The sequence below is a fragment of the Culex quinquefasciatus genome, chromosome 2 (assembly GCF_015732765.1).
Source record: "Culex quinquefasciatus strain JHB chromosome 2, VPISU_Cqui_1.0_pri_paternal, whole genome shotgun sequence".
Classification (NCBI taxonomy): domain Eukaryota; kingdom Metazoa; phylum Arthropoda; class Insecta; order Diptera; family Culicidae; genus Culex; species Culex quinquefasciatus.
Window position 1 is genome coordinate 72466453 of NC_051862.1, and position 19785 is coordinate 72486237.

At 35.1% G+C, this 19785-nt stretch overlaps 2 protein-coding genes across 3 annotated transcripts in view; one reads left to right on the plus strand and one right to left on the minus strand.

Moving 5' to 3' along the window:
* The window catches only part of LOC6036616 (nyctalopin), a 265590-nt gene that overhangs the window by 17909 nt on the left and 227896 nt on the right, over positions 1-19785 (plus strand). The window lies entirely within an intron of this gene.
* On the minus strand, positions 14583-16051 carry LOC6036611 (opsin-3). The gene is made up of 2 exons (XM_001846589.2): positions 15723-16051; positions 14583-15668 (listed from the first exon to the last, which is right to left on the minus strand). Exons 1-2 carry the CDS (start codon positions 15956-15958, stop codon positions 14768-14770), a joined length of 1137 nt encoding a protein of 378 aa, XP_001846641.1. The 5' UTR covers positions 15959-16051; the 3' UTR covers positions 14583-14767.

Sequence of the window (19785 nt, forward strand, 5' to 3'; positions counted from 1 at the left end):
TACTCATTGATAAATTGAGAAAAAAAGAGAAGGAGCGAGGGAGGAAAAGTGCACACACTACAAGAAAAACCATTTGCGTTTGACCTGGTTGTTGTTGCTGTAGGGGGAATGTTTTGGACCAGTGCAGTGTTGCTCTGCTGAACTGGATTCTATTTGTATTGATGTTGTTTGTCAATTTTCATTACAGATGCACAATTTACAGCAGATTAAAAAGCAAAACAAGAATAAAAGGCATTCATTTCCAATCAGTTGATTTTAATTAGTGCGATTGTATTATTTAATTGGAATCGATTGTGAATGAGTTAGCTATTAACTTTAATACCTCATCCGAATGGTACAAAAAAACTATACGATGATCGATTAAACTGATATTTTTTCTAGAGAAGAGTCTGCCTGTTGTATAAACAATTAATTATTTGATTAGTTTTCCTTTGTAAAGATGTGTGGAGGTTAAAAAAATGCTATGATCATCAGAGTGAATGTAATTCTGCTTTTTATCAACTAAACAACATTGACCTATAAAAAAATGATAGAAAAAAACTGCGCAGGCTCAACTCAAAGCAAAGTAGGAAGTTTGTTTCCCCAGAAACATGTGTACCGTATAACGGAGTGGCTTTGATAGCCGGGTGACTTTGATAGGTTTCAGATAATTCCGCAAAATGAAGAGTACAAATTAAAAACGTACGCAATGGTTTGAAATCATACCGACCGTGGCAGAGAAGTGTTCAAAATACCTCAAGAAGAACTTATGATAAAATTTTGAAATTTTTTAAAAGTTAGTTAACTATGATAAAAAAAAGTTGATGAAAGACATTATTTCATACTTCAGAAAATGTCATGATTTGCTCAATGAACATGATTTTGAATCGGAAAACGGAATGCATTTTCGGATTCTTTGGACAATTTTCTACTAAAAGAAGGCAAAATAAATTTTTAAATAATAAATAATACATGTTTTTGAAAAAATTAAAAAAATCTCCAAATTTATAAACAAATTTAATGTAAAATGTGAAAACTTGTGATTCGTGCTCCGAAATTAGTTGTAATGCAATATAAATCAATAATTTAAAAAAAAAATTAGACGAATTTCAGGAACGGGACCATCCATAAACCACGTGGACACTTTAGGGGGTTTGCGATTGTCCACGCTCCTTACAAAAATGTTTTTTTTTGTATGGACAATTGTCCACGAAGGGGGGGGGGGGGGTTGAGATTCCCAAAAAAAATGTCCACGTGGTTTATGGATGGTCCCAACAATTTCAACTGTTTAACAATTTTACCTAAATTTTATATGAACTTTGTTAAAAAGCTTATAAACTTAAATAACTGAATATAAACAATATTTTTTTTTCATGAAAACCATATCAGCAACCTTAGTGATGGTACGTTTGACGTAAAATGAAATTTGAACACCTTAAATCTGATTTTTACAAGAAAAATTATAACTTACTCACATTTTTCCAAAATATGATCAACCCGGAATTCAAACTAAAATTTTTAAACGTAACTATTTTTCTAAACACTATTGAATTTTTTTTTTTTTTTTCAAAAATAGTGCATGAACTTTGTGGGGCCTACCACAGTACATGTTTAAAAAAAATAATCTTGAGAAAAACCTTACCAGTTGGAAAATATTTCAAAAATAAATTGAAATCCTATCGGAGTGACTAATGAGATTTTTCCATAGTTTGTATGTATGTATGTGCAGTTCGTCACTGTTGCATAAAAGCAAAACTTGCATGCAATATGTTGCAAAGTCAAATTACGGGACGCATACGGTATCCAAACATCATTTGCATTAAATTATCGGAAAACTGGCTTCTAAAAAGTTTTGAACGATTTCTTTAAAAAAACAAAACAGGGTTTTCTAAATATTCTGGGCATCAGTCTCTATAAATTTGTTTTTGCATAACCTGCACTTGCAAGAATAATTCTTCTCAAAAATCGGAAATATTTTTTTTGTATTTTTTTTAGCTCATACTTTGTGGGAGCCTTCTCTATGATTAAAGAAGCCATTTTGTGTCTCTGGTTCACCCTTACAAGGCTCCATAAAATTTGGAAACTGACCATACAAAAATGGTACGTTTCAAAATCTGAGTCTTTTGGAGGATTTCCGATCGGTTTTGGTGCATTAGAAAATGTCGTAAATATTGATGAGAACGGAAATTTTCAAATTGATTTTCAAATTAACATTTTTCACAGACAAACATTTTCCCAAAATCAATATTTGTTTATTTTTTGCAATAAGTAAAAAAGGTAAAATTTAAATATTACGCCCATTTCAAATGTTAGTCCAGCATTAGAAAACGAGGGCTGTTTGGATGAGACTTAAAGTACTTAAATTGTCTTGTTTCTTTTTTTATTCGCTGTATTTCAGTAACCATCTATGTCGTTTTGGCAATTTTATTGTAAATTTTCTAAACTTTTCAATATTTTTTTTTTCATAAAACTATTTTTATTAGGTATTTTTCAGTACTGGGACCTGGTTAGGACCGAGTCGGCTTTTCTTTTCAAAATTATTTATTTTTAGGAATGAACAATCATGAACTTTATATTTGAAAAACGAAAAAATAGTTTTTTCAGCTAAAATAAAACTTTCAGTGGCTATATTCGATTTTTTTATGTATCTTTTAAATCCGGCATAAACTTTTTTGGTGCCTTCGGTATGCCTAAAGAAGCCATTTTGCATCATTAGTTTGTCGATAGAAATTTTCATACAAATTCGGCAGCTGAAAATTCTAAATTATATCTATTCATAGAATTTTTTATCGTTTTGGTGTCTTCGGCAAAGTTGTAGGTATGTATAAAGATTACACTGAAAAAAAAAAAATTATACGCGGTAAAAAATAGTTTGGGATTTTAAATTTTACTTTTTGTCACTAGAACTTGATTTGCAAAAAAAAAAACATTTTTTTTTTCTTTTTTTATTTTTTTATATGTTTTAGGGATTGACCGAGCCACGTAGCCCAGTGGTAACGCTTCCGCCTCGTAAGCGGTAGATCGGGGTTCAAATCCCGGCTCGGACCAACACAACTGGTGATCTTTTCCCTTCTGGAATCGATTGCTTAGTAAAGGGAAGGTAGTGTATCGTCACAAACTGGACCTTATCACGACACCTTAGGGAGGCGACCTATGGAATGTTAACATTAACCTTAACATGTTAACATTAAGTTGAGAATGAAACTGCCACTGAATCCGCTTTGTAAATGCCGGCCCCGATACTCTTCAAGGGTGTTCCCCTCAGGAACAGGGAAAGATTTACTTTATATGTTTTAGGGAACATCAAATGCCAACTTTTCAGAAATTTCCAGAACGGACAAAAAATTATTTACCAAGTTTTAAATTTATTAATCAATACTGATTTTTTCAAAAAATCGAAATATTGGTCGTAAAAAAATTTCAACTTCATTTTTCGATGTAAAATCGAATTTGCAATCATAAAGTATTCAATGAAATTTTGATAAATTGCACCGTTTTCAAGTCATAGCTTTTTTTGGTAACTTTTTTGAAAATAGTAGAAGTTTTTAATTTTTTCAAATTAGTGCCCATGTTTGCCCACTTTTGAAAAAAAAATTTGAAAGGCTGAGATAATTTTCAATGTTTTGTTTTTTTTTTTTTAATTTTTGTTGATACGACCTTCAGTTGCTGAGATATTGCCACGCAAAGATTAAATAACAGGAAAATTGATGTTTTCTAAGTCTCACCCAAACAATCCACCATTTTTTAATGTCGATATCACAGCAACTAATGATCCGATTTTCAATATTAAAATATGAAACATTAATTTAGTTTTTCGATCTCTTCGAAAACAATATTTTCATTTCTTTAATCAATCGTTAATTCAATCTGATTTTAGCTGTCTTAGACGCAAAAGCAAAGTGATTAGTTTGGCTATTTGGGAAAAATAGTAAGAAGTTTCCAACAATCTAGCTTAACATTTGAAAAGGTCGTATGAAAACTTAAAATGCTGTTTTGAAGGTCTCGGGACCACTATGTCTGAAAATATGTTTACCTGATTCCTCGGAAAATTTTACATAACATATACAAAAAAGTGAAGTTTATATTTTCATTTTTGTGAGATACGAATTAAAAAAAATAAAAACTGGGGTTTTCGACGCGCCACCCGCAAAAATCGGAAAATGACAAAAACGGCAAAAAAATGACTTTTTTCACTAAAATTGCGATATTGTGAAAATTTCAGCGATGTTAGGGTACCCAAATATTAGTAATTGAAATACGCAACTTTTGGTTACCTAACATGTAATGGTCATCGCTGAAATTTTCAAGTTATCTCAGTTTTAGTAAAAAAGTCTTTTTTTGCCGTTTTCGTATTTTTTTCTATTTTTGCGCGTGGCACGTCGAAAACCCCAATTTTTATTTTTTTAAAATCGTATCCCAGAAATTGAAAATATAACTTAACCATTTTTTGATATATAATGTAAAATTTTCCGAGGAATCATGTTAAAAATATTTTCAGACACAATTAAAATGTTAAGCTAGATTTTTGAAACTTCTTGTTATTTTTAACAAATATCCAAACTAATTGCCTTTATTCTGCGTCTAGGACAGCTAAAATCGGATTGAATGGCGCGGAGATATGATTTTTTTAAAAAAGTGTTTTTTTTTGCGAAAAATGACGAAAATTGTCATTTTTGGGACCACCATAACACGGCGTCGGTCATCCTAATGGCCTAACAAAAAAAACTGGTCTTATCATTTTGGCCATGGAACCCCCAAAAATATTTTGAGCATGCTCGGAGAACTTTTTTTTCGAATCATGCTGTTTTCGTGGGGAATTGCTGTCAAGACTAACATATTAAAAGGGCCAAATATTTAATATAAGTCTTGATTTAAAAAAAAATGCTTTCAAGAGATCGATAAATTTAATGAATGTTTCATGATATCGACATTAGAAAATGGTAGGTTGTTCAAGGCTAAAGGATCAAAAAGCGTAGATTCTTCGAACAAAAGATTGGGAAAATTCCGAGAAAATATCAAATCTACCCGGAAACAATTCCTTCAAAAACTCACAAAATCAACATCTGAGAAGCGTCAAATAAAAAAACTCAGAGGAATGTTAATCGACAACCCCCGGAACACACCCGTTGAGGAGGCAATAGAGGTGGCAGCAGTGGAAAATTTGACAGCCAACAGACAGTCTGTCAGTGCGGGAAAAACGGTTGTTGGTGTGAATATGGTAAATTGAAAAATGAACAAACCCCGAGATGAATAAAATTTGCGCGGTAGCGATAGAAAATATTCCTTGGAACTCCGGAACCGGTTGAGACGGGGCATTACAATCAGTTTCTTCGTATTTTTTTATCCTAGGAAGAATCAGACCAGGTAGTTCACTGCCTTATCGATCGGACTCCATCTTGATTGTGGAAAACGCGTCAGTTTCTCACCTCCCCGGAAAAGAAAGAGGCCCTTTTTTCGGTACTGAAGTAAAGTAAAAAGTGTACGTACGTCCCAGGGATCAACCATCCGGGACGGAACGGACGTGGGACTGACGGATGGGGGTCTACACAAAATCCATCACTCAAAACTTGGCGTTGACTTGGAAAAGCGTTGGAAAATTCCCTTCTTCTTCTTCTTGCTTCCATCCACCTTCCGCCACAGGCCACACTTGCTCTTTGGCCTTTGACGAGTTTTCTTCCTCGGTTCGGCTTTTCTTTTCATTTCTCGACAACGACAACGACGACGCAATGCTCACTTTAACATCTTAATTGATTTTTGAGAGGAAAAAGCCGCTCGGCTGCTGCTGATGCTGCTGCTTTGAGCTGATGCCGTTCTGACCTGTCAGAGTGGCTCATGGGTACGCTGTAATGCTGATGCTGTCCATGGGAGCGGTTCTCTGGAAAAATGAAGGCGATTTTATCATTTAAAGATTGCCTGGAATTTTCCCATGCCGTTTTGTTAGAATCCTCTGGCTCCAAATTTATTTGTCGGATTGCTAGAAGTAATTTCTAATTTAATTTAATAAAAAGCATCCAACAATTTTCTTTTTGAATCCTTAAATACACATTCCAAAAAACAGCCTGATGTTTTGAAGTTGGAGGCAAACTTGTGTGATTCCAAAAATCACTCAAATCTGTTGATATCATGTTGGAAACCGATATTTTTTGAGGATCTTATCATGCTTACCTAAAATTTTGAAATTTGAAAGCTGAATAAAAAAAAACTTTGTGATTGAAATAATGTTTTTTTTTTAAATGACCCTTGAATTTAACTACATTTAAATGTTTAACGTAGAAATGTTTAGTTTTTGAAGATACTTGTTGAAAACCATTTTTCTCGATTTATTTTGGAGGGGGGGGGGGGGAGGGAGGGCCTTATCTCAAAAACAAATATTCAAATAAATAATATATAAGGCACAATTTCCAGTTCGTACAGAAAACATAGAAGATAAAAGATTGATCAATTTATCTTTTTAAAAACAAATATAATCATTTAACCGTTCAAAAGATTTTACTAGAAAACTGCGTTTTTAAACAAATCTATTTATTTTTTTAATATTTGGAAAATTCAAAGCCACTGGTTCATATGAGCAATTCTCTACCAAAACCGGAAATGGATTTTATTTGTATTTTTTTATTTGGCTCAAACTTTGTGGGGGCCTTCCCTATGACCAAATAAGCTATTTTGTGTCATTGGTTCACCCATACAAGGTACACGGAAAAAAAATTGCAGATTTTTTTATCAACTTTTTTTCACTAAAACTCAATTTCCCAAAATATGTATTTTTTGATTTTAGAGATTTTTTTATATGTTTTAGGAGACGAAAATCCGCAACTTTTGAGCCATAGAAAAACATGGTCAAAAAATCTGCCGCCGAGTTATGAATTTTTGAAAAAATAGTGATTTTTGGAAAAAAATATAAGTTTCATGAAAAAACAAGTTTGACTTGTTTTTTAATGCAAAATTGAATTTGAAATCGAAAAGTACTTTAAAGATTTTTTGATAAAGGACTCCGTATTCAAGATATAGTCACCCAAAGTTTGATTTAAGCGAAATATTTGCAGTTTTTTTGATTTTTAAAAATATTGACCATGAGTGACTTTTTCTAAAAATATCAATTTTTAAAAGATTCTGATCTTTGATTTTCTATGAAATTGTCAAAGAGACATAGAACAGCGGTTTAAACAAAAAAAAAATTGAGGTTGTCTAAATCTTACCCAAAATCCCCATAATTTTATAATGTCGATATTTATCTCAGCAACTTATGTTCCGATTTTCAATGTTAAAACATAAAAAATTCTTTACGAAAAAAAATCCGATCTTTTCAAAAACAAAATTTTCAAAAAAAATCAAGAATAACATTTTTAAAGGGCGCAATATTGAATTTTTGGGTGGCTATATCTTGAAAACGGAGCCGTTTTTCAAAAATCTGTACATTTCGATTGCAAATTAAATTTAACATAAAAAATTAAGTCAAATTTTGTTTTGTATGAAATTTTAATTTTTTTCCAAAAATTACTGCCTTTTCAAAAATTCATAACAAGGCGGCAGATTTATTGACCATACTTCTCAATGGCTCAAAAAATTGGGTTTTTTGTCCTCTAAAACTTTTCAATATTTGGGAATTTGAGTAATTGTAAAAAAAATGTTAATAAAGAATTCGGCAATTTTTTTCCGTGTACCTTTTTTTCTCAATAGTCCTCAACAACTTAACAACTTTGCCGAAGACGCCAAATTGATCAGAAAATTAACTCAAAAGTTCCAGCTGTTTAAATTTTTACGTACCATTTTTGTATGGACAGCTGCCAAAATTGTATGCAGATTTGTATGGGTGAACCAATGGCACAAAATAGCTTCTTTAGTCATAGGGAAGGCCCCCACAAAGTTTGAGCCAAATCAAAAAATATAACAAAAAAAAAAATGGTCGATATCGGCCCATTTCAAAGAGAATTGCTCATAAAATAGATTTTATTTTGAAAAAATCATGGAAAATTCAATTTTTACTCAAAAACCTCACCAATTTGAAAAAATCTTATGATGGGAATGGATTCAGCAGACAAAAATACATAAAAAATGATCAATTAGACTGACGAGACATCGACATTTAGTCATCTCTGAGTCATACTTTAGCATAAAATAGATTTTATTTTGAAAAAATCATCGATAATTCAATTTTTACTCAAAAACTTGACCTTTTCGAAAAAATCCAATGATGGGAATGGATTCAGCAGACAAAAATACATAAAAAATGATCAATTAGGCTGACGAGACATCCGAAGTCATACTTTAGCATTAAATAAATTTTATTTTGAAAAAAATCATGGAAAATTCAATTTTTACTCAAAAACCTGACCTTTTTGAAAAAATCCAATGATGGGAATGGATTCAGCAGACAAAAATACATTAAAAGTGATTAATAAGACTGACGAGACATCGACATTTAGTTATCTCTAAGTCATACTTTAGCATAAAATAGATTTTATTTTGAAAAAATCATCGAAAATTCAATTTTTACTCAAAAAGCTGACCTTTTTGAAAAAATCTAATGATAGGAATGGATTCAGCAGACAAAATTACATGAAATATGATCAATTAGATTACCGAGACATACTTTTTTAACGTTCTGCAAAGCATTTTTGATTTTTATTATTGATATCCCAGCATAATATGACTTGCATGCAAGTTGGAAAAACTTGAATGAGAACCAACTGAAAATATAATTTTAAAATGGCTATAAATATGTGTTGCGACGGAGCACGTCCCAAATACGGCCGAAGCAATCCCCTCGTACTGCGTCAGTATTAGTAGGTCTATTCCCGTACTTGCAGAATTGCAGAATTTCTGCAGCTTCTGCAGAATTCTGCAGCCAGCATAAGTCACTTTTTTGCAGCACGTTCCCGTACTTTTCAGCTCGCTCTCTTCATCTCTCTCTTTTGCAGAAGTTCTGCAAGGAGAGAAGCGGCAAAAATTTTGCCTGGGTAGCGCGTTCCAGTACTTTTTCTGCAACATTGTACACAGTTGAGTGGATTTACTCAAACTGGGTATTATTTTTTTAATCATTTCAAAATATTTTTAAAAAAATAGTTGACAAAAAAAGTAATTGAAAGAAGTTTACCTCAAGAACTGGGACATTATAGTTTTATGCAGCACAACGTTTTATTTAAAAAATCAAGGATGTATTATTTATTAAGTAACTAGAAATCAATTATGCTTAGGTACAAATCATATATTGGAAACAACTTAAAAGTTTTACATTAGGTAAACAATTTTACAAATGAGAGTGGCAGGTACGTTTAATAAATAAGATAAAAAAGACAAACAAAGGTTTTATATAGAAGCTACCATAAATACATGTTTAATAGCAGAATGTTTGAAAGATTATTCAGGATAACATAAATAAATTATGACTGGATGTCACATGAAAGAACAACAGTGACGCAGTAAAATTGACAAATAAAAAAATGAACGAAAACTCCAAAAATTTGATACACATAAATTAAGCAATCTGGTAATTAAGAAATCCATAATTAAAAATATTTAAAAATCTAATATTTCCACATCAAGAAACATTAAAAAAAGTAAAATCAGATATTTGAGAAATTTAAAAATTCAAATCATTATATCAGAAAAATAAAAAAAAAACAATAAATCACAAATTCAAAACTTACAAAATTAAATAATTAAAAACTAAATATTTCAAAATGTTCAAAAAAAATCTTTATTTGAAAAAAATCAAAATAAAAAAGGTTGAAAAAAATCGAAATAAAATAACAAAAGTTTTTTTTTAAATTTATGAGTTCAGAACACAACAAATTGAAAAGCTACAGTTAAAAATAATAAGATAGAAACTTAAAGAAATTATTATTTCAAATAAAAGTAGAATTTAAGAATTTAAGAATTTAAGAATTCAAGAATTTAAGAATTAAAAAATTAAGAATTTAAGAATTTAAAAATTTAAGAATTTAGAAATTTAAGAATTTAAGAAATTTAATTCAGGCAAATTAATTTATTTTTTTTTTGGTTCATATAAGAATACAAATTGGTAGCACCGTTAAAGGTATAAATAATTATTTTTCAATTAAATTTACCTGTTATTTAACATATATATTTAGTATATTTCGAGGTATATTCGAAAACAATTGAAGATCAAAAATTATTCCTAAACAAATATCTATTTGAAATTATGAAACTCAAAAGAAATGTGTCTTTTAAAAGTTTTAAAAAACAATTTTTTATAGTACAATTTTTGTTGGGGTACTAGCCGTGCTGTAATACTATGGCTTAAGTTATCAATTTTTTTATCAGGTAAAAATATTAACACTGAAAAAAATCGCTATATCATTTACATAAATGAACTAAGCCTGAAATCGTTAACATAAAAAAATCATTTATAATTACAACTTATAATTAAATGCTTGATTTCACCCAACTTGCAGATTTTATGTAAGCGTGTAGTCAACATCCACCACACCAAATTGCAGTAACTTTTCAACAAGAAAGAGAAGAGAGAGCTTGCAGAAAAGTACGGGAACGGTTTTGCTGCAACTTCTACCTCTCTCACTGCAGAAGTTCTGCCTAAGAGAAAAGTTACTTTTGTTGCAGAAAAGTACGGGAACGCTCTGCTGCCGTTTTTGTGCAGAATTGCAGAATTCTGCAGTACGGGAATAGACCTAGTGTTTGTTTTCGTTTTGACTGGTGCCCGTGCTGTCGCTTGGCGATCGATCAGAAGTTGAAAACAATCTGAGCAAGCGGGAGCACGGGCGCAGCTAAGAAAGTAGCTGCGAAAAGACACCGTAAATGTAAGTTTATTGTTTATTGTGAACGTTGTTAGCTGTAATTAATTTATAAATAAAATTACAGTTTTGTAGCATGTGGTGAATAAAAGAGTTTTATTTATCCTGCTGACGGAACCGGTGCCCGGTTGAGAAATTCCCGCCTGTCTCAACAATATGCGTAGAAACAATCAAATTTTAAAAACCAGGGGTGTTTCAGAAAGGGGAAAACGTGAACTATATGATACATGTATTGGTTTAGTTGTTTATTCAATAGTTCTTTTGTAAAATAGTCGACAAAGCAGCTAATTTTGACCTAAACTAACATTTCAAACGGGTGTATCTCAAAATTGGGACCATTTGGAGCAATTCTGAACCCGGATTCGGATTCAGCAGGCAAAATTCTACTAGGAACACATATACTCGTCTCAGAGACAAGAAACATTTGATTTTTTGTTGAACTGTGATTCATGAACAAAGTTTCATCCAGACGTGCATCGGCACTCAATAGCACTTGACAGTTTTTCTAAGGCCATGGCTTGGAAAAGGCACTATATCAGTTTGTTTTGCGCATAAAGTATGTTTTTGTCAATGCACTATGTGTGTAGCCGCAAACTGCCTCCAGGAAATCACCCACCACGTGGGAGTGATCACGGACCGCGACGTGCTTCTCGCTTGTCCGCTTGCTGAGATGCGACTGCCCGACTGGCAGCCGCACGCTGTCATCGAGCAGTTCCCTGTTGTCACTGCGAGAGTGCAATAGGCACTCTCTACAGACTGGCACGCTCTCATGCGTGTGCCCCACACATCTCCCTTCCTCTCTAAAATAAAATAATTTGATGTAATGTTGAATTGTACATATTACATCTAAAACTAACATGGGCAAGTATCTATAAAAATGTTTCGGATAAAAAGGTTCCTTTGTTGTGTTCCGGAATGGCGAATACCAATTTAACACTTAGGAGTTTTTTGTGTTCGCCGCGGAATCTGACTAACACTGGATTATTAGTCCAGTGCGCGGTCTGATTGATCCATACAGGCTGACAATATTTCTACCATCACGCTTCGCGTTTTCTCTTATCACTCGTCCGCCTAAATACATTTTTGATCAACGCTTGTTAAAATAAATTTCCTTCGCTAAGTTTTCCGAAGACTTCAAATTTCGCAAAAACTAATTCTTTCATCATTTTCCCCTTTTCACTTTTCACAAAAGGTCATCATTCTAACATTTTCTAATTCTCTTTATGGCCGTCGTTTAAGATTCCTTCTAAAATCGGGCAAAATTTTTATAATTTACCTGTTCCGTTTCCTGAGTGATTAAATGATTTAAACATTCTCTCTAACATAAGATCTTGTTTCGCATAACTAATCTGTTCCCTCTCTTCTTTTGAGTGGGATGCCTGAACACACTTTTGTCTTTTTCTTTCCCAATGGTTCATCAGACTTCTCTTTTATCTTTACCGTGTGGTTCACATAATTCCACACTTCTCTTTTTCTTCAAATAGCCCGGCTTCTCTCCTTTCCCTTTGACGAGCGGTTCACCTCTCTATTTTAATCTATCTATCCCTCTATCCTTCTAAATATCTATATTTATCTTTCCCTCTTTATCTATCTACCAAACTCTTTCATAAGCTAGCTCTCTCCTTATCTAACCTTCTCTCTATATAATTCCCTTTATATATCCCTATCTATCTTTCTATACCTATCTACTAAACTCTTTCATTCTCTAACTCTGTCCTTATCTAACCTTCTCTCTGTCTAATTTTCTCAACCTCCCCTGTCTCTAACACCCGGCACCCAGTTATTGTAAACGATAAACCTAAACTAGTCACGGTAACCTTCGATTGATCTTTCTCAAATCTTAAATTATTTAAACCCACATTTAGGTATTTCCCAGACCCGAAATATTTTAGCAGAGCTGGTTTTGCTAGAATGCTGTAAGAATATCCAGCTCTGTGAGAACTCTGCTAGAATTTTGCTAGAACGTGACTGAGTTGGCATGCTTCATTTTCTGCGAAAACCAGACTCTACATAACCCAAATGTACAACTTAATGAAAACACAAGTCTAAAAAAACAACTAAGTCATTTGTTACGTTCCTGGCGCACTCTGAGCGATTTAAGCCACTCAGTTGTTCGAAGCACATGTTTGAACATACTCACAATCCTCATCCAACGATCAGCGACTCTTTTTTATTCCCTTTTCCGATCGGTCCCTACGAATGGACTCTTCCTTCTCCGTTTAAGAGTGGGCTTCTAAAATACACCTTTCTTTTAACTCTACAGAGTGGTCTGATCTACCGCACTCTTCTTGTTTATTTTTAGTAGTAAGCGCTAACTTTTCTTTTTCCCTTTACTTAAGACGATCGATTTGTTTTTTAGAAATTAAGACTTTGCCTAGCGGTCCTCAGAAACACGCTGTGGTGGTGCGGTCTCAAACTCTTCCACACCTTTGAGTAGACCCTCAAACTACACTCTTTCTCATTCGAGCGGTCTCAAAACACGCTTTGGTGGCGCGGTCTCAAGCTCACACACACAACTTGAGTGGTCCATCAGACTTCACCCTTTCTCGTCCGAGCGGTCCTCAAAACCTCGCTCTGGCGGTGCGGTCTCAAACTCACACACACACCTTGAGTGGTCCATCAGACTTCACTCTTCCTCTTCCGAGCTGTTCTCAAAAAAAAAACTCGCTCTGGTGGTGCGGTCTCAAACTCACACACACACCTTGAGTGGTCCATCAGACTTCACTCTTCCTTTCCGAAATTCGGTCTCCTGACCTCGCACCCATACATACCACAAACTTTTCCATGCGGCAAATCTTCTCCGAAGGTGTTCTTTACAAACACTGTGTCATTTCTCAACAACTACTATTTTCTCATCACTAACGCACAACACCAACCGCAATAAGTACGGCACTTACCCAAACAAACAAAAATACCGGTACAGAAACGCAGTGTGGGTGATTTCCTGGATGATTTCAAAGTGAAAACTGCAGGATTTGCTATAAAAAAGTAAGCAAAATATCTGCCACGGTCGCCAAAATGTGTAGCCGCAAACTGCCTCCAGGAAATCACCCACCACGTGGGAGTGATCACGGACCGCGACGTGCTTCTCGCTTGTCCGCTTGCTGAGATGCGACTGCCCGACTGGCAGCCGCACGCTGTCATCGAGCAGTTCCCTGTTGTCACTGCGAGAGTGCAATAGGCACTCTCTACATAGACTGGCACGCTCTCATGCGTGTGCCCCACACACTATGAGGTTCTGAACGACCGAAACCTTTATCTTCACTTATTCGCTAGTTTTAGTGATGAAGTGCTATTTGAGTGCTAAATAACACATTTAGCACTTGAAATTTTTGTGATATTCAAATCACTAAAAAAAATTTGCTAATCCAAATTGCATAGTGAACAACGATTATTAAAAGCATCGAACTAAAGCTTGTTTTGATGCACAGTGAGCAAAGATTCACTCTGCCGTTTTACGAAGGCAATCATCTCAAAATGTGGTGAAGTGCTATTGAGTGCCGAAGCACGTCTGGTTTCATCCCAATAAAAAAATACAATGAATTGTCGATTGGTCCAATCACTCCACACAATTATTCAAGTCTTTCAAGAATTGCATGGCCTACTCCGCTCGTTGGCGACAGTCACACGCGGAAATGCTCGGAGAGGAGAGAATCTTACTAAATATCAGCGCGGCACGCTTTGAAACTGGGAGAGCAGAAGAGAGAGTACTCAGTAGCTATTGGGACCGATTTGTGCTCGCAAGTAAAGTGGTGAATTTAAGCAGACGCTTGGTTGATTTTTGGACTTTCTGGAATTGTCTTAAGCATAAAAAAAATACCCAGCACATTAAACGTACAACTCTCTCATTTTTTTGTATTTTTCTTTTGCTTGCAATGATGAATGAAACAACTACTGAGCTTACATACTAGGTTCCAAGATCATAGTCCGTTATACATAGCCGCGTGTTGGTCGTTTACTGGTTTGCTGGGTTCGTTTGGTGAAGGATTGCTGACGGAATCGTTATCTTTTTGGATTCAAGTTTCGGCATTGGCCGCAGGTTCCGCTACAACCGTCTGCTTGCTCTCGGTCGTGCTGACATTGTCCGGGGCTTCCTTGATGCCAAGCCACGGCAGACGTTTCTCGAGCTCCTGGCGGTATCTGGGATGACTGATGGCGTAAACCCACGGGTCCAAGCACGAAACGATCTTGCAGCACATGGCCGGAATCATGGTGAAAAACGGCGTCAGAATGGTCTTATCTCCGAAGGCACCGATCATCGCGACGAAAGCGTACGGAGTCCAAGCGCAGACAAACAGGAAGAAGATCGTGAAGGCAGCCTTGGCGATGCGGATCTCGGCAGCTTCGGCGTTCGCGTTACGGTTCGCCGCCAACGACTCGATGTTCATCTTGCGAGCCTGGTTCTTCAGCATGTTCTCGTGCTGTCGGACGTGGCCAAACAGGCGCGTGTAGAAGTAGCAGATGAACACCATCGGGATGGCGTACGCCCACGCGAAGATACACCCGACGAAGACGCGCGTGTCGCTGTCATCGGTTAGATAATCGAACGAACACGTGGTCAGGTATCCTTCCGGGATGTAGCGGCCCCAGATGTTGAACATTGGCATCACCGTGAACGGCACCGTCCACAGCCAGGTCATCACAACGAACAGCGATGCTTTGGTCCGGTTCATACGACCCTCGAGCGGGTTCGAAATGGTCCGGTAGCGATCGTACGCGATGACGGCATTGCTGATCGCTCCACCGATTCCGGACACGCTGCCCAACGCCGCGTAGATCGCACAACCCGTTTCGTAGCCGACCAGCCGCTCGGAGAAGGCATTCACCAGAAACATCGGCATCTCACACATCATCAGCAGATCGAAAATGGCCAGGTTGACGATGAACATATTGGAGCCATTGCGGAGGGACTTGGAGCTGTAACGACACACGTTAGCTATCCAACGCCAAACACGATCTTAAAATACTCACGTGGTGAAGATCCACACGACGATCCCGTTCCCGATCAGGGAAACGTTCATCAGCACAAAGTAGATCAACGCCAGCAGCAGGTGCATGAAGTAGGGTGGCGCCGGAAAGTCCTTCCAGTGTTCGTGCACCAGGTGCATCTGCTCCGGTGGCAGGTTCCAGCCGAGCAGCTTGACCATTTCTCCGCCGGTCCGGGCCGCCGGCAGCAGAACAGCGTCGGTTTCGTTGAGCAGAAACATGTCGGTAACGATCCGCGTCACAGGGTGCCAAAAGGTGAGTCCTTTAGAATACCAAAACCAGGGAACAATTTGGACCAGTTTCGTGGGCGAAACGCTTCACAAATGTTCGATTGTCCGGTGGCTTGGTGGTTGGTTTTATAGTCGGTGGTTTGATGTGATTTTCTAATTTGATTAGAGCGGTAAAGCGCGCGCATGCAACCCTTTAATCTGCGTGTAAAGGATTTGCTAAACGGATTTCTGACCAGGAAGGTAGGGATTTAAAAGGAAACAGATTGGTTCCCGTGGATAACACAACCCTTCGGTGTTGTTGACTTATCGGGTTGAGTTGGCAGCCGCGGATTATTGCCAATTAGTTCATTGGCTTCAACGCATTACAGAGTTGTGTGATTTGATTATTTATTCTCGACGAAAAAGGAAATAGTTTTTACATTATTTAAGGTTTAATGTGTGCAAATATTTAATTTTAATTTGATATATTTTAACTTTGAACATAAAATATCTCCATCCAAACTATGTACATGTTCCAAACTATGACACTTTCAGGTTCACAAAACTTGGATTTAAAGCTAGCATTAACTTAAAAAGGATTTGGAATATTTTGACCATTTTGTTCAAATACGTCTTGCTATTAACAAGGGTGACCGGAATCTGATAAGGAAAGGTCTATGGCTCATCTCACTAACACTGCCCTTCAAAAAATGACAAAAATGACTGCGCAGAAATTTTGTTGGTTGGTGTAATCAATTCGCACCAGTAAAAGAACTTTTTCAAAAGGTCCTATCCACCATAAAAACCATTTGGAAATAGTAGTTTATGCAACAAGTTGCAAAAAGAGGATTTTTTCAGCACGAGTCGTACATTTATCCAACGAGGTTCACCGAAAAGTAGAACTTTTCAGCATTTAATTTGAAAAGTGTTGCTATTCGATTCAGTTATTTTTGGTACATAAAAGTAGGCTATTTCGTCGTTCAAGAGTGACAGGAAAAGCAAGTAGTTTCACGACGGAATTGCAAAAAGTTATTTAGAAACCGTCATTTTTGATTCTATTTCGATAAAAAAAATCCACAACACTGCCACGATTAAGCATTTCAATTATTTTCAAAATTGAATAGGAACTATCCACAAACTACGTAGAATTATGCGGTTGGGGTTTGGGATTGTCCATGATCCATACATTTTTAATTAACAATTTGTTCAAAAGGTAGAGTAATTTTTTAATGGTTTGTAAATGGAAGGCAAGATCTGATGATGATTTGTTCTTGATCGTGTATTTTCCATTCAATTTTCTGTTAAAAATAAGGTTAAAGTACTGCCAAATTATCTATTAAATCAGAAAAAAATTACTATTTTATATTATATTTATATGTGGACATAAACTTAAAATTATCTTTGATTGATTTATTGAAAATAAACTCTAACACGAGTTCTCTTGAAATACAAACAAAGGAAGCAGATTTCAACTTTAAACTTTTAGTACTACTAATGATGTCTAAATATTTTGTTGATTCATTGAACGTTTTATTGTTTTAGACTTATATTTTCACATTTCTGTTATCAATTGACATTTGGAAAAGAGAATTATTTGAAAATCAGTGAGTCTTCACTTGACACGTCGCCAATAAAGTTTATCTTTTTTCATATTTTTTGATAAATAGATTTCCAAAAAAGTGACCACGTAATTTTTTGATGGTCATTTCGATACAAAACTAAGGCAAGCATGCGATTTTTTCAAATAAAGTCAATTTAATCTGGCTGAGAAAGAATCGGTTAAAAAGTAATAAAAACAACTTTGACAAAAGAAAGTTTAATAAACTGAATTTTCACGATAAGCTCATATCAAGTTCGAAACAGATAAAAAAACTCGACAAGCTTATGTTTAAACCAAGGTTGTTAACGATAAAATTATCGAGGTTCGATAACGCTAACGATAGGTCTATCGTAATCGTCGTCTTTCCGATAATTCTATCGGCGATAATTTTATCGACAATAACGGACGATAACTAATATTTATTTTATTTCTAAAATTGACTAAAATCATCCAAAATTTGATAACTTTCAAGCTTCCCCTTATTCAATATTTTGTGTTAATATGGTAAGTTTCGAAGCATATATACAAAAAAATGCCAAAAAAACCCGTATTTTTCGAAAGTACTCAATTTTTTTAAATTTGCAATATGGGTATCAAACGATTCGAAATTTTGCATGTATTTTCACTGTTTAAGAGTTTTTTGAATGAAGTACTGAAATTTTCACAAAATACATTTTCTCGAAAACAAAAAAAATGCAATAAGAGAAATTTTGCACGCATTTTCACTGTTTTTGAGTTTTTTTTAAATGAAATACTACAATTTTCACAATTACCGTATTTTTTCTAAATTTGAAATAAAATTTTAGTATTTCATTCAAAATACTCTAAAACTGTTAAAATGTATGCAAAATTTTAAATCCCATATTGCGAATTATTGAAAAATTGTACTCATAAGAAAATACTGTCATTTTGAAATTTTGTGAAAATTTTACTATTTTATTCAAATAACATAAAATAGTAAAATAACAGGTAAAATTTCACTTCGTTTGTAATAAAACATCGTCAAATAATGAAAATTATGGCACTTAAAAAAACGTTATTTTGTAATTTTTTTTTGAATTTATGCGTTGAAATTTACTACATTATCAAAAAAACATATTCTTAGCGAATGCATTGAAAATTTAACTTGATATTGATGGATTATGTTTAATTGCCATAAAAGATTTTAAAAATGGGTTACACAGTAAAAAATAATGTAAGTTTGGAAGCTGTAATTTTTGAAGGTTGAATATTACCTCTTTTATGATGTAATTTTAACTCAATTTAGATTGAAAAAGTGGCGTTACACCAAAAAAGTGGTAAAATTACACATTTCCAGAGGTAAAATTACACCTTTTTTTCTGCCATAAAAGATGTATCCCTTCCCAGATGTATTATTAAGACCGGCTCCGTGGCTTAATGGTTACGGCTTTTGCCTCACAAGCTGAAGGTTGAGGGATCAAGTCCCGGCCGGTACCTTTGAAATTTGGAATCAGGAATTTGAACTTTGAATATGAACAAAAACGAAAATGAATCAGGTGGGATTCGAACTCACACCTCTGGATTGGTGGTCTGGGACGCTAAGCTGTCGGCCATCAGAAGGTTTACACTCTAGCAGTGAATTGATCCGTAGTGTTGAAACATGTTATCTTCTCATATTAAATACGCGCTGATCCCTGATTTGCCTGACGGGATTGGAAGTCTAAATATAGATCGAGTTTCCTTCAGGTGCTTGCTTCTATGTTTAGGCGGGGCCGAACAATGCCCAGCGACCTCGGAATTGGACCGCAAGGAGCTCTGTCATTCTGAAACGGGTCGTTGGAAGCAGCGCGAGGGCTATCACCACCTAATACCCGGGACTGAGATAAGTTGTATCAGCATTCGGCATACAAAGTCTGATACAAACTATACTTTCCCATAATTTCGCTACCGGTTAGCGGGTATTGGATTGGACCACACACACACACCCCTTCCCAGATGTATTATTACCATGATTTTTTTTTTCTGTGTATCGTCTGTTATCGGTGATAGTCATATCGCCGATAGAATTATCGAAAAATGATAACGACAGATTATCGTTAACATCCTGACGATAACGATAACCATTATCGTTATCGTTAGACGATAATATTATCGACGATAATTCTATCGATTAACAACATTGGTTCAAACGTATTTAAATGCCCCATCTTTAAATATACTGCAGAAAATTTGTTTGAATTGTGTTCAGTTGATTGCACTTTTAAATTTCTTTTGATAT

Bases quoted from the DNA above. Each gene is read 5' to 3' on its own strand.
- LOC6036611 (XM_001846589.2), bottom strand. From the start codon at position 15,958: ATGTTTCTGCTCAACGAAACCGACGCTGTTCTGCTGCCGGCGGCCCGG. The intron at 15,669-15,722 runs GTGAGTATTTTA...GTGTCGTTACAG, and splicing joins GTCGTGTGGATCTTCACCAC to CTCCAAGTCCCTCCGCAATG.